This window comes from Hydractinia symbiolongicarpus, chromosome 6 (assembly GCF_029227915.1).
Source record: "Hydractinia symbiolongicarpus strain clone_291-10 chromosome 6, HSymV2.1, whole genome shotgun sequence".
NCBI classification, from domain to species: domain Eukaryota; kingdom Metazoa; phylum Cnidaria; class Hydrozoa; order Anthoathecata; family Hydractiniidae; genus Hydractinia; species Hydractinia symbiolongicarpus.
Window position 1 is genome coordinate 31,136,359 of NC_079880.1, and position 16,367 is coordinate 31,152,725.

General features: G+C 34.3%; 1 protein-coding gene across 2 annotated transcripts; it reads right to left on the reverse strand.

The window, feature by feature from the left end:
• Positions 1-1,152: 1,152 nt before the first annotated feature.
• LOC130648301 (heterogeneous nuclear ribonucleoprotein A/B-like) lies at positions 1,153-12,499 on the reverse strand. 2 transcript variants are annotated; one of them, XR_008982927.1, is made up of 12 exons: positions 12,340-12,499; positions 5,472-5,512; positions 4,893-4,977; positions 4,621-4,708; positions 4,348-4,380; positions 4,170-4,265; positions 4,025-4,076; positions 3,844-3,926; positions 3,668-3,734; positions 3,337-3,573; positions 2,308-3,209; positions 1,153-2,022 (listed from the first exon to the last, which is right to left on the reverse strand). XR_008982927.1 is itself a non-coding variant. In XM_057454340.1 (11 exons), exons 1-11 carry the CDS (start codon positions 12,414-12,416, stop codon positions 1,958-1,960), a joined length of 924 nt encoding a protein of 307 aa, XP_057310323.1. In that variant the 5' UTR covers positions 12,417-12,499; the 3' UTR covers positions 1,153-1,957. The 2 variants fall into 2 exon arrangements, 1 of the variants encoding a protein (XP_057310323.1); XM_057454340.1 differs by lacking the exon at positions 2,308-3,209.
• Positions 12,500-16,367: the final 3,868 nt, after the last annotated feature.

A 16,367-nucleotide genomic window follows, 5' to 3' on the forward strand; every position in this document is an offset into this window, starting at 1 on the left:
ACTTATTTAAATTTTTAAAACTTTTTAATGTTTAAGCTACATGTACATCTCAAACTTAATGAGTAGTCACGACAAAAACATTTTCAGAAGTAGATTGAAAGCATGCTAATTCTCTTTAACAAAACATAGGATTTAGCAAGCGCTTTGGACTGAGGATGATGTCGCCACGTGGTCCGCGCAAGTTTGCAACAGCTGATGCTACTGCGCCAATTGTGACAATTCAGCATTATATCGACAAAAAACCTTATGAAATAAAATTTTAGCTAAGAAGTTGAATTTAATTGGCTTTAAGTTTTAACGCGACACGCGGCATGGTAATTTCGTCTAGTTTTTTTGTTCTAATACGGCCTACTGATCGTAAACTTGGAAATGTTCTTAATTAATTTTATCAGTATGCCGTCGGAAGTAATTTTTGAAGGCGAAGGAGGCTTAAAATTTACTGTCTTTGCGAGAGCAAACTATGCCTGAGGGAAGTTGAAATTCGAATTAGCACTTCTAGATTGGCGAAAAAAGCATTGTGATGACCCGAGTCCTATCCTGGCTCGTACTAAAAATGTTTTGTTGTTTTTCAGCAAACAGAGGACAACAGTCGTATCGTGGAACTTTGTGGTTATTTTCGTGCTAACAGATAAATTTTTATTTACTGAATTAAACAAATTTCTAAGACTGACTTCTTTTATGCTCTTTATAGTTCACTAGAGTACCGATTAGGCTGACTCAGCATTATATCGTACTTAAATTGATTCAAAAAATGTCAACTACATTGCTGTTGATGCGCGGGTCCTACGGAATGAGGAATTTTAACTAGTCGTTTTGTAATGTTTTATTAAAAAGCATAATTCTTAGGCTGGATGTAAAACAAAAATCTGAACAAATTACACACAAATTCATCTCTTAATCTAACGTCCTCTAATTAACGCGCATTGGATCTTTTTTTTTTCGAAATTTACTTAATATATTTTTAGCGCCACGCTGTTTTTACTAATTTTCGTATAGTGAACCCTTTTTTGACGCCTCTAATGTTCTAATACACTTTTTCTTACAACAAAATCTTTGCAACAATTACTACTCACGAGTGCGCGGAAATTATCGGCGTAAAAAAATAGGGCGCTAAATATTATGCGCATTACGATGACGACAATACCACAAGACTTTTAATGTTTAGAACATCTTTCCAAATAGACAATATTACATGTCATAAAACAGACCAAAGCTAAAATAAATTGGTTTTAACCAACTAAGGTCTGATGAATTCTAAAAATGAATTCCATGCGAAAAGTGCCAGAAAAAAAGTGCAACTTATATACCACAACAAAACCTTTTTTATAAACAGTGCGAAATTTTTACTGATACAAAAGTGTTAAATTAAATTCAGAGACATTCTGGCATGATTTAATAAAGATCCAACCTTGAAAACGTAGCACGATTGTTTACAATCAGAATGGTGGCTACAGCTTCAACTTGTACAATTGTAAGAGTGAGAATTAGGGATGACATTTTAGACAACAGTAAAAACCATCTCATGTTTTAGGGGAGTATGACTTTCAAAGAAGAAAAAAGTTACATTGGATAAAAATTTAGATTTAAGGAGGAATCAATATTTGGGTCGAAATTTTAGATTATTTCGAAGACTTTAAGCGTTGCTATCCTAATAATAAGCATCTTATTGGCTTCACCTATCACAACGCACAAACCCTGATGTTTCATTGCGGGTCCAGTTATTTGTGAAAATGAGATTAGTATATTAGGTTTTTCCAGACTCTGTACAAATCCCACACTATAAGACCTTATCCCAAACATCGCGGGACGCGATAATGATAGCGAAACCATGAAGGCTTAAGTTGGTTTTCTTCACATGCATATTTTGTATAAATGCGTCAACGTCTTATTTAACCTTCCTACTTTACAACGCCACGACAGAAAAAAATATTTACATCCAGTTCTCAACGTGGTAAAATCAATACTTAGCAGACCTGTATGGGTCGTGTCTTACGGGTGCTCCACGTGGCGAGGGCGCGGCACCTAAAATGAAATCAAATGTTATAATAAAATCTACATTAAAAGAGCATACTAGAAACAGTGCTTTCTTGCAAATTCAGCTTGAAACTTGCAAGTAAACTCTTGCTATAGTGAAAACTGCTTTTGTGTGTTTTTTTAACGCAATATTCTATTTTAAAGTGGAGATGCTAAGACTTGCCACATGCTTACAAAAATCTTAAGAGGACGATATATTTGACTCCCCTATTCACACAGTTTCCTGCAATGACAGTTTTTATAAGCTTTCAAGAAGCTTCATTGTATACTTACCACAAGAACAGACCAACGCGCAAGAACACTTGCATCCTCATGTCGTTTGTCCACATTAATTTTGCGTGATGAGAAAACGGGAGAGGTTAGTTTTTCTTTTCGTTAGTTAATTTTGTATTTAATGGGGAGAGTTATTTGGTACAGTAATCATAATTTACTTCTCGTACAATATTATGTAGAAAATATATACAAATATTTTATATAAAATTTGCTCTTAAATAATTTCACATTGCATCACTACATTTTTCAATTGCATATATGTTCAGAAGTATATATATCAAATTGTTGGATACTATTAACATGTAATAACTTGGTTGTATAAAATCTTTTTTCTCTCCAACTAAAATTCTCTAGTAAAAGAATATGTATATGCTATATTACACTTAAACATATAAAAATGGTCAATAAAAAAAACAAGGACAAAAAACAAACAAACATGAAACAAGAAACAAAACAAAATCATTTACAAAAAGTAGGAAAGAACACAAAAGTATTTAAACGAATAAAAACAAAGAACAACAACAAAACAGTAAAAAAAGCATTTACATATATCAACATATTTGACTGTGTGCATAAATAATAACAAAATACTATGTACAGGGTTCTTCGTGCACTTCACACGTATTTACAGACAAATTTTACAATATCTGAAAATAAAAATGTTATGTGTTACGTATCGGTTATTAATCAGCATATCTACTGTTACATATATATGCTACAATAGTCAACTATTTATTACACCTAAAAAAAGATTATCATTATTTTTCTTACTTATTTTTTACGCTATTTATGTGCTTTACTTATTGGGTATAGTTATAAAAAGGGGAAATATTAGGACGACTTGGTGGGCGGAGGTAATTTAGGATTGGGTGGGTGAAATCGCCAATATCCAGGATAAATAGCTGAAAAATAATGAATAAAACCATAAAAATCAGACTGGCCGTTTTTTACGAAAACAATTTTTGAGTAAAACACTAAAACATGCTTAAAATGACACACACACACACAGTATTATTTTTTTCATCTTACCGTGTCTCGAATCTCGACTACTGTAAGGAGTATACAAAGTTTCAAGTGCAGATGTATAAGATGGAGTGATGCCAGGGTAAGCTGTTAGTCCTGTCATACCAACAGCAGAGAGTGGATAGGTTGTCGAGAGTGAATCAGGATGTATGTATATGACAGGTTGAGCGTAAGGAGTAGCACCAGCAGCTATTGGCATACCTCCGTACACCACTGAATTTGGAAGTCGACCACGCCGTAAACCTGAAATTACATTTTTTTAACAACAGATTAGCTAATGTCATGTAAAGTAGTTGCACATCAATATTACAAAGGAAATTTCCATGGACTTACATACCATCAAATCCAGTAACAGCAGAAGCTTCTTGTTGTTGTTGTTTAGTTAAGGCACGCTTAGTTTCAAGCTGGATGAAAAAGTAAGCAAACAAAATTAACAATAGTTACATTGTTCATATCGTCACTAAAAAAACGAACAAAAACAAATAAATACTGATAAAGTAAAACAATACTTACCCTTTTACCAGCGACTTCGTGAAATTTTTCCTTTACTATACGATCAACTATTCCTTCACTTGCAAATTCAATAAAACAAAAGCCTAAATCGTACAAAATATATATCAGTATTGCTCTATCTCAGCACTGTCTTTAAATTCTAATTTACGTCCGCACAAAACTGACATATGTTTTAACAAACCTCTACGTTTTTTTGTATTATGGTCTACAGCAAATTCAATATTGTTCTTTATCTAAAGACAAAAAAAACAACCGAGTAATCATAAACGAATCACGAAGCATAGATATATCGATCAATGTCGTAAAAAACACCCAAAAAAATCTACTTCTCCAAATTGTCCAAAATATTCCATGAGTTTTTCTTCAGTGGTTTCAGCTTGTAGACCGCCTACGAATATTTTTTTGGTTCTTTGCTCTGGTTTCTAAAAAAAATTTCCTAATCACATTACCAACACCAGCGTGTAAAACAAACACACCAAGGTGGTGGCAATGTAATTCACTTACAATTCCAAGAGGACATGCGGATTTTGGATCAACCTATAATAGAATTTATACAGTGCATAAATAATCATCGTTAATGGGTTTAGCATAAATTTTTTATAGCACAGGTTTAATGGGTTGCACCACCAGCAGCAGCTAAGAATAGTAACAGTAAAGAAAAGCAAACAGTAAGCACTTTTACCCCATGGCCTGAGCAGGAAACTCTATTTGGTGGGGAAATCTCTCCCATAACACTTAGAAAAATGGATTTATAAAAAGATACAAAGTAAGCCATACCCTGGACCCATCTATAATATGGGGTTCTTTTTGTGATAGTACTCGTTCAGCATCTGCACCATTAGTAAATTTAACGAATGCAAAACCCCTAAAATGCAAGCCAAATCAAAGAGTGCTTTTGTAGCCATACACAAGGGTATAACTACAAATTTACTCTTGGTAAACGTGTATAAAAAGCTGGTTTGAGACACTACATTTTTTTTCAACTGCACACTTCATGGTCAGCAACAAATGGATTTATTTATAATAAAGTAAACAAGAATTGATTGTACCTGTGTTTTGAAGCATCTTCTTTGTTTCTTTTGAGATTTACTGACTCAACTGGACCAAAGGTTTCGAAGTATTGTTTTATTGATTCTAAGAGGGAAAATATTCTTCACTAAAATGCACCATTTTTTTCATCTTAGGATGTCTGTCTGCCACTTTTTAACTTGTAAGGTTTTCCCTTTATTTTTTCCTGTTTTTTAGATTTTTTTGCTATAAAGGTCTGGCACTCTGCATCTTTTTAAACACAGTTAAAAAATACGAAATGAAATGAAAAAATTCTTTGATGGACAATAAGGAACATCATCATCATCGTCAGTTTAACATCTGTTTTCTATGCTAGCATGGGTAGGACGGGGTATATTAATGACTCTCTTTCAATCTGATCTAGACTGTGTTAGATCTAAACTTAAATTCTTCTGGTCTACCTCTGGGCTTTGCCCCAGAAAGTATCCTCCTCAACTTATCCTCCTCAACTTATGTAAAATAGACTTGCATCAAAAAGTAATAAACACACTTTCTGTTAATGAAAATTGATATGCATGGAAATTAGCAAGTTGTGCAAGTTTACTGTGAAATATGTATACCTTCTGTTGAATCCCATGCTAGTCCTCCAACGAAGAGTTTGCTAAATAAATAAAAACAAACTTTAATTACACAGGCTATTCTTTTTGGGAAAATCATGCAGGAACTAAAAGAAAAAATTATGAGTGGCATTGTGTGTTAAAAAACTCTCATGGTGTGTAATTTTTGTTTGGATACAGTAAAACATGAAAAGTTTTTTGGGGAAAGTCACAAGCTATTGTTCAGTATTAAAATCAACACGTCTTCCTAATAATGTGTAAATTACTTGGATATTGGTCCTGGATTGTTCAGCTGGTTAATTATAATTTAATTTTACAATCTCTAACACTTTAATTTTCAAAACTGAATAATTTTGGTGAAAGATAATAGTATTACAGCTATAAAATCGTGACAAACGTGTTATAATTACACATAATTTTACAAAAAAGATTTTTCAGGACTTTAAGAGTCACAAAAACACCCATTTTGACAAATACACTTTAAAGGGTAAGTTAACCCAAAAATTATTATTCGATTATGGAAAGGACAAGGCTGAGATTTTTAGCTGGGTTAAAAGTCAAAACTTAAGAGGAAAATTACATCACAGTAAAATTATATTACACATATTTCAGAACACCTGCAGGAAAATTCATTATCCAATTCATAAGATTTCTTCATAAAAAACCTCAGAAACCTGTTCAAGTGGTTCACTTTCACATTAACAAAAATTAAAAGTTTTAAGATAAACTTTTGCGATTTTGTCATTTATTAGTTTTCAAATTTCTCGCTGGAAATTTTTAAGGTTTAAAATCCATGTCGCACAGTAACTTTTTCGTCCTTATCATAATGTCATATACATAAGCTACTATGCAACAACTTTTGCAGGAAAATAAAAACACATAAAGAGAAAAAGGTTGTTATTAAAATATTAAAAATTAATTTCAAACCGATTAGTCCCTGCAGCCATTTTGGTGTCAGCGGTATAAAAAACTATGCTAAAACTATAATAAGTAAAAGTCCTATTACTTCAGTAAAAATTGAAATAATGACTTGAAACTTAGTATTATAAGTTTTTAGACCGGTTTGATGAAATGAACACAAAAATATTTTTTGCTACTATCATAGTTTCTGAGTTCCTGAATTTAGCCATTTTTGGAGACGCTGATAAACTGATTTTGACAGCATACCAATTTCGACAAGCCATGTGTACAGAAAACATTCAAAAGTGATTCTCAGGATTCAAAATAATTCAAACAGATAAAATGTGTCCCAGGTTTAGGACTGAATACCTTATCCAGCTCAGAGAAAGTGGGAATGTGCTTCTAAAGCACAGTGCCAAATACATAATCTAAATTTTATGCCGTATAAATACAAAGTGGTTAGAAAGTTATTTTTTGTCCACCTGAATCTGCAACACGTTTACTTGCACTAATCGCTCAGCCTGGTGCCACTCAATTAATTTTTGAATATCTACAGGAACTTATTATGCAAAATGACTGTATTTGCTTTGCAATAGGCTTCATCATGAGTCCTGTGAATGTTGGTTATGAAAAATGTATTATACCTTTAATGATATAAGCGCTCCACATTACAATAAGTGTCCTCCGTGTGACACAGTTTACCCTTTACTGTAAGTCCCAAATTTTGTTATTTCATAAAAGAAACCTGAAAATCTACAAAAATTTCTTTATGAAAAATAGGTTTCCATTCGATAAAAGAAAACTGAACATTTGCAGAAATTTCTTAATGAAATATAGGTTTCTGTTTGTCGTGACAACATATTTAACCAACATGCAATGCCTTGCATACCTAACTAGCTATATACTGAAGTCTTGACTGTCACTGTTATGGGAAGTCCAAATAGCTAGCAGTTAGCTATCTTTATTTAAAATGACAGAATGCCTTGAAAAATCTTTTGTGTAGCTAGCTGCATAAAAATATATTTAGCTCTTGTACTTTATCACTTAATTATTTAATAACAAATGTGCCCCTGGAGTGCTGGCATGGTACTTGCTATAGGTAGCTTAAAATCACACAATAAATATTATCCAGATCTGACCATCCCTATCATCAGACATCGGAAAGGCGTTTCAGTTCTTTACTTCTCATTGTGGGGTACCTCAAATTCTTGCAAATCCAATGAAAAAAAATTACTTAAGACTTCCTCTTCTTTCCCTTGCACCACTCATGGCGTTTCTTTGCATGTCTTCAGTTCGAAGCCACAATCCCTTAGGTTCCAACCGCGTCTTGTTCACAAGTTTCAGCGCTAGCCAATATGATGGACAACGTCAAGGAACCCTGGGTAATTTTGAAAAAATGTGGTTCTGCCTTATGATTTTCAGATTTTTGCTGCTGATATCAGCATATTTTAGCCCATAAGTGCCACACCTCCGTATATATAGGAGTTAATAATTTTTAAATAACATCAATACATATGAAGTTATTTTGAATCGAACATTATTTTGGTTACAAGGAAGTTAAGATTGGGAGTCGCTAGCTCAGCAATTGGTTCTTGTGTTTGGGGTTCACAAATTTAAACGTCCTCTAGTTGTCTCCAGCATAAAGGAAAATACTTACACAGAAGTCATGCCATAACTTTCTTAACATGCGAACATTGCACACCGTAACAGATCTCTGTTTATGTATTTGTTAATTTTTTATTGAGTTGCTTAAGAATAGCATAAGTTCGTATTATCAGCAAAATATTAAGTGGTAGAATATATGTCCTGCATTCACGCAGGTGATATAGCTACAGCAAAAAAAGCAGGGGCCTAGAGGATTTAACCCTGTGAAACCACAACATATTTAGTATTGAAGAAATGTTTCTATGTTGGGACCTGTTTCATAGATATATGAGCTAAATCATTTTTGAGGCTAACTTAGTAACAGGTAGAAATAACTCAGGGAAACTCAGGGAAAACCTTTAAATCCAGGATCTTGCAAGGGGAGTCTTAGTCAGCGTTTTATGTTGTTGGACGTGTTTAATTTGGTTCTGTATATATAATACCACGGAACATTAACAGAAATTCAAAAACTTACACTTCAAACCTGATGGATTTTAGTATCACGTACCCATGGGCGCCAGTTTCACAAATACCTCTATTGCCGGACCTTGCGTTTAGTGGTTTTCTAAATTTAGCTCGTGACAATAGTAATAATAATATTTTTAGTGGCATGCCCAGAATATTGCTTTGCTTTTAGACAGCAATTACAATTCTTTCCACTGGGGGCCACTGAAGATTTTAAATATCATCATATATATTGTGGGAGTAATAATTTTTAAACAGATGGTTGAAAATAATTTATTGTTTATTAACAATTAAAAACATTAAAGATTAAAAAACTAGTAAAACTATATAAAAAAAAATTAGGTTAAGATTAAGACCTTAGCTTGAAATGTTTACTAGAAGCCTCCTTGAATTTTAACAAACTCTGCAAAGTTCTTAACTCAGAAGGAAGACTGTTCCACAGCCTAGGTGATCAGAATTTAAAGGATCTCCTAAAAGATCTGGACCCATTTGGATGTATCTTTAACATAAATATGTCTGAAGCAGCTTGAGTGTTGTGACTGTGACTAGATTTTATAAGTGCCACTTTTTACTTTAATAACTTCGGGATATTTTATGGATGGATTAAAAAATAGTAATGCCAAGTTTAAAAATTAATAAATTCTCCAATTCAATATGTGGTTTATTTTTTGCTTATATTCTTGTACAACTTATCTGCTTTATTCAATACAGACTTGTTAGCATTGCACTATACAGATGAACAGTAGTATAAATAAGGCATATAACAAGAGCATTTAACTAATAAATTTTTGGTATCAGATGTGAAGTTGAAACCAATGCATCTTATTTTACTAAGATTATGACAAGATTTTAAGACTTTTTATCTGATTTCTACAGCTCAAATAAATTATCAAAAACCACACCAAGATACTTTGCTTTGCTTTTAGATAACAAAGGAATGCTATCTGAATGACTTTAATCTGGACTTATTACAAAAAAATATAACTCTTGTCTTACTAGAATTTATAGTAAGCTTCTTTAACTTGAACCAGTTACTGATATCTTTCAAATCCTGCTTTAATGACAATTTCAGTTCTTGGGTCGAGTCACAACTGCAAATGATCTTGATATTCCATTCTATTTCTATTCTATTTCTTGATATGCCATTCTATTTCTTTTCTGATATTCTATCTTTATGCCGATGTCATCAGCATAAAGATGGAAAAAAGAAAGTTGTATGGCCGATTTCAGGTCATTAATGTACACAAGAAAAAGTAAAGGGCCAAGGACAGATCCTTGTGGGACACCCTAATGACCCCTCAGCAATGACATCTCCTGTGCTGTGAGGGTTACTAGCACAGGAGATGAAAATTGGGTCAATTAAGTCAGTAGCACAAGGATTGGTGACTTAATCGATAGAACACTTGATAGATTACATTGCAAGCCTCACAAATATTGAGGGATAGACCATTATTATTTCCAGGAGGGAGCAAGGCTGAGATGGGAAGTCCTAAAGTTCACATAATACACTCTATCATAGTGCTGTGTTTTTCCTGCAGGCACGGAAATGGAGGTAACTTGTCCGCTTGGTTTGTTCACATTTTTACCTCCATTTCTGCATGCACATTGGGCATTACATAATCACTTAGATGCGCGCGCAAGTAAATATCAAGACTGTGATTCCATGTATATATAGATGAATTCCGTTGTTTACATTTTCAGCGGTAAGCTCTTTCAGCTTTGGCATTTGCGTGGCAGGGAAAAGATAGGGGCGCTAGGTGAAGCAAAGTAATTATCAGTTTATTTCTTCACACAAAGGTATTCTTATGACTTTTAATGAATTCAAATAAATCAGAAGGAATCAACCTACACCCGATAATAGTACATAACCCCAACGATGTCCCTGTTAGAAGAAATCCACAATAAAAGACCTTTCTTCACCAAATTCTACAGCATCTTTTTCCTGCCACACAAATGCCAAAGCCAAGAAGATTACCCCCAAAAAGTAAAGAGATGACGTCACGCTGGAATTCATCTATTGGAGTTAAGGGGCCTTCGAAAAAAATTTTCGGGGCCCGTTAGCGGGATAGATGTGCATATTTTACATGGCTAGCCTCACAAATATCGAGGGATATACCCTGTCTATTATTTCCAGGAGGGGCCATGGCGTAGATGGAGAGTCCTAGAGTATTTAATGCTCATTTTGAGCTACGCAGACCCAATTAGAGCCCGCGCTCTACTAGACAACTCCCGGCAACATCCAACGGCCCACACAGTGTGCCATCTTCCCAATTTCCCTCACATGGCTTGGGTTAACCCGGGGCTATGGTAACATTCACTCGCCCATGTTGAATCGCCGTCAAGAGGAATCGAACCCCGGTCTCCCGCACAGAGTACAAGAGCTATAACCACTAATCTACGGCGCCACAAATTCGGATATCGCCGCTAAGGGGGGGAGGGGGTCTTAAGTTTGAAAAAAAATCCGCTAAGGATTGAAAAATTTTAAAAATTTGATTGTGGCCTGAAAATTATTCGTCGTTCGTGAGCATAATTCCTCTTGTCATCAATTCTGATAACTTTTATCTACAAAACACGCCTCTGAGCCTTCCAAGATTTATCCGAATGTGTGTATTTCACGGACGGAAATCCGCTAAAAGAGGGGGGAGGGGGTCTGAATCTTAGCAGCGATATCCCGCTAACAGGGCCCGAAAAATTTTTTCGAAGGCCTCTAACCCCGGCACGGCTGTTTTGTTATGGTCAAACCGTAGACAAAATTAAAATGGCTTCCACAATTTTTTTTAAAAAATTGTATTTTATCATTTTTAAAATTATTGTTACTTTTTTTGTAATATTTTAATTTTACTGAAATAAAAAATATTAAAACGGTCCGCCTTTCTTCTTTATAATAAAATAAATATGTTTCATATGTGTGCTAGGTACTTTGAGTACTTTAATCGAACAGAACACATAAAATTCGAAAAACATTATTTTTCCGCAAAAATCATGCCATCTATCCAACCTAGTGGCAACGCCGCGGTGATAGCTACAGACCTAATTAGCTGTTTTTCGTACATTGAGCTTATTTTGCCCAAAAAAATATCTTTGGACGATTTCGGACAGTATAAAAAATAAATTCCTTTTATCCTGACTATCGCCTCTAACCTAATGGATCATAAAAAGCATCTAATCCTGGCCTAATTTTCCAAATATTGTGGAAGAAGTTGCTTAAGTTATGTTTTTAGAGACGTTTTTCGACATTTTGGCCCAAATTAAGCAATTTCGGACAGGTGTCCAAAAAATCCTTTATATATCCTTTTTACAGAATGTAAAAATCTTATTTCGTTCTTGAGATATCTTGTTTTTGCTGACGGGCATATTGTTTTTTTCTCGCAGGCCATTTTTGTCCGTGCTGAAACAGTCGCGGGAGACTGGGGTTTCATTTCTCCTTGACGGCAATTCAATATCGGTGAGTAAATGTTACCATATAGACCGGCACGCACACCTGCACAAGGTGCGAGAGTTATAACCGGTAATCTAGCTGCAGTGCCATAAATACTTAAAGTGGCTAGCCCAGAAAATCACAAAAACCTATAGCTATATAGTTTTAGAGAATTGTTTCCACTGGGGGCCACTCTGTTCGATCCACACAAGGTCATTGTCTAGTTGGTCAAACAGAAGCTTTAAACAACCTGGAAAAGCTTTAGGCAGGATGCCTCGAAATCAGTAAGGCTAACCACATAAAATATAAATCACCAGGCCAGGTAGCTAGCTAGTTATTCGCAAGGTTTTTAAGCAAATTTCAAGTTTTTTTAAAATCATTTATAACTTAAAAAATCAGTTGGAAAGTGCTTTTTGATAAATTCGTTTTTCTAAAAAAACATACCCTTCATTTGTGTCTGTGTTCTCATTACTAGCAGTATCACTTTTACCGTAGGGATCCTTGGAAAAATAGCCGGCCATGTTGACTTCTTGTGTGCTTAAAACTCATCCAGAATGCAATGCAAATATTTATTTCTTCTCTCCTTCTTTCCTACAATAACAATGAAATTAAACCATTATAATATTTTTGGCACAATAAATTATCCACGCATATTTTGTGGTATATTAATTTGTTTTTAAACTTGTTTCGAAGTTTACGTCGGAATAGAATAGTAGCAATTATATTTGTCTACCTTTTAATTCAGCTCCAACGGCGGAGAGCGTAATCCATAAAGAAAAGCCTTTGGCGATTTGAAACCCTTCAAAAGGCACGCAACTCAAATGCTTTCAACATTTCATCCAACATTTTGGTCCGAATGAAAATTTGTTCGAATTTCGAAAGTTGAAAAATTCGAAATTTGCATTTGAGTTGCTTCATCCAACATATGATGTGTTCATTTATTTGACCTTTCAAATTACGTAATATACTTAGGAAATCGTAAGATGTTGGATGAAATTTGATTCAAATGCATCCAAGATGAAGATTCATGAAAATTGTGTTGGATGAAGCTGAAAATGTTAGATGAAAAGTTTAACCGAGATCAAACTTCATCCAAAATCATCCAACATGATTTTTTTTCTTCTTTCTCTAATTTGGTTCAACAACTCGAATGCATTCAACATTTCATCCAACATTTACGATGTTGGATGAGAAATGTTGGATGCATTTGAGCCGGCCTTAACAAGTCTCCGTTTTCTAAAGTATTATTTTAAGCCTTTTATTCTAAAATTATTCTGAACCATACCGAGTCATTACGAACAATACGTTTTAATTTTGTATCGTAAAGGTTATGTTTCACTTCAAGAAAATTTTCCGCGGAACGAAACAGACAGGAACAGAAAAGGTACTTAGCGTGCGTATGTATGTAAATTTTCCTTTCCATTCAAATCCGGACAAAGTAGAATCGAGTTTAACTTTTTCTTTGCGTTATGTACGAAAACAACAGGTAGACAACAGGTAAACAGTAACAGGTAAACAACAATAAGATTATTTTTTTTCGTGAGTATTGCGCAAAGTGTGTATACTGTATAAAAACGTGCGCAATAACATGAAGTTTTGTGCTTGTCCCTTTCGTTCCAAGGAAAAATATTTCCTATTCCTAAAACAGACGATGCGACGGAAATAAATGATTTTAGGCCAGTTTCGGTACCACCCAGCCGTGGAATGTGGTTTTGCAAGAAACCATAGCGGCCACTCACTGAGCTGCGGAAAGTTTGATGAAGTGGCTGTTTATCTAGGTTACTGTAGCAGATTTCTTTACATCCACTATCGTAAACGGCAAGGTAGAATATACTGGTAATACCAGGGGCAGATTCACACATTGGCGAACCCGGCACTCGCAAGGATAAATTTAGCCTACCCGCGCTTTCTAGAATCGTTACAATTAGGTTCCGTTTTCACTTCGCTTTTTTATATTATGTTGTAGCAGTATCTCCTTCACGGTGCTCTGCCGAGTCTGTAAGATTTTTCCTAATATATATATATATATATATATATATATGTTTCTTTTTAAACACCTTTAAAAGGTACATCGTATTTTTTCCTATTTCATACTTCAGGCATATTCCAAGTGACTCCATAGGCTACCGTAAAATTTAGTAAAGTCGGCGAGAAGCACATTTTGCTGACTGTGGAGTGCTTTTCGCCGACTTTAGGTAAATTTACGACAGTTTTCTATAGGCCGACAGGAAATCCACCTTACGAAGACAATTGTTTATTTTAACCGTTGACCGTAGCATTTTTGACTGAATGTTGTGCTAAATTAGTGTTCATTCTTTCGCGTTTTTGTAGGTTCTTTTGTTGTAAGGTTGTTTTTAATTAGCTATATAATCTATTTTTATTTTATTGTATTTATCTGTTCTTGTTTATGTTGTTGTTAATATAATGATCCAATAATACAAGTAAAGCCTATTTACATATCCATTTTTGTGTTGTTGTTTTTTGCTTAATTTTCTTTTGATAATTTGCTGTCTGCCTTGGACCATATTACGGCTCTTTACAGACAAAAAAAGCAATTAGTGGGCATTTCGACCTTTTCCAGTCTGCCTTTTAATTTCTCACTGAAAAACTTTTTAAATCACATGCGTTTAGCCATAGAAGCTAGAGGTGGAGTCACTTCAGTGCAAAAGGTATCTTCAGTGTTGTATTCCTTGGTCTGGGTCCTGCACCTTGTTCTTTCTATTGACAGAAAATTGACAGAAAATAATAATAATGATCTTCTCACACGTAAATGGATCTCATCGTAACTTTTCAACGAGACAAACTGATGGCCAGGGCCAAATTGTTTAAAGGTTTCGCTCGTATCGTAGATAATGTTAAACTATTACATAACTAGTCGATAAGGCCCGTGAAAAAATCCACTTAGGCAGAAGGACAATGGAAAAATGTTGTTTTGGATGGTTTGATGACGTCAGCAGTGCATATACAAACAGAAATTCGAGGAAATCAAGTTTATCCATTGATGAACGGTTAAGGAGATACAAAGGTCTAAAAATTTTGCTGACTTCAGCAAGGTTCCTGCAAAAGTACAAAAACTATTTTATTTAGAAATTCGTTTTGAGTACGCGTCCCGTGTTTTGAGAGAACTGTATAAGTTTTCCATGCACCTAATATTTCTTGAATAACAATTTTTTTTGAATTTAGTACATCCCACACCTCCCCAATGGAACAGACATAAATTCTAATACTTTCGCCGCCATTAGTAAAGAAATTGACTTTATAGTACTTCTTGCCTACATCTCGTTTACATTCACTCTTGACTTGAACAGTTAAATAGTGATATTAAACACTGATCTTTTAAAAAATAAAATTTAAAACAGCAAAGAAAGGGAAAAAAAGTAAAAATAGTTACCAAAACAAAACACGACTACTTCCGTTAGGTGCTCAGAGAGAATCCGTGGCACACTTCCAAATCATTTTAAAACAAACTCACCTTGCAACACGTTGAATCGGATTGTGAAAAAAATTTCCATTGGTTTTTTGAAAATGCTTAACGCTCGATTGAAAATGTATTGAGAAATAAAGAAATAAAGTGAACTGCAAGAGTTATATAGAATCACGTCATGGGTGTTTCGTTTTGTCAAAAACCTGAAAAACAGAGTAAACAATGCTACGATCAATCCAAAGCCGGATCCCCATGTCTAAGCTGTAACGCTCAGTTCTGAGCATGCGCAATGCCATTATTGCTTAATATTCTTTGTTCGCCGTGATTGCTGAAAAATTGGAAACCTTTTCTACTATATTTCTTTTTAACAAGTACGATATTTTCATGCGGCAAGTCCTCGTTTACTGCCTTACCCAAAAATCTTTTCTTTTTTTTTTCTTCATTTTTTTTCCATAAATACAACAGAAATAGAAATTTGTTAAATTAAAATAGAAATTTGTTCATCCATTGTTGCTCGTGATTTGTTTTTGTTTCGTTTTTCAATCGACCGTTAAAGTTAAACAAATAAAGATTAAAGAATAGGCGAACTGCCTACGGTACGGCCGCTGAATAGGAGTTCATGATGACAGTGTTGATTTTAAAGACCAGAGGCTGACTGCCTTGGTCTGCTCCATAATAAATAAATTTACATGTTACCTCCATCATAACAAAAAAATGTAGAAACAAGACTAAGAATGATTTGATATTGGAAATATCGTAGAGTTACAAAAATTTGATGTTTTTCACATGCAAACGGTAAATTAACGTCTTCGTTAGTGCTGAATTATTTATAATTGAATATTTTTGCACATTTTAAACGGGTGGCTAAATTAAAAAGCAATAGAGTATATTTCATTAATGCTAAAATACATAAAACATCTCTTCTCTTTAATAATAGCCGTGGTCTGTCTGTCTGTGTGTCCGCGAAAGCGGTGTCCTGTAACGGAAAGACGAAATCTTTAAAATGCGCATCAATACACCTTTCCAGAGACCATGAGTCATACTTTTT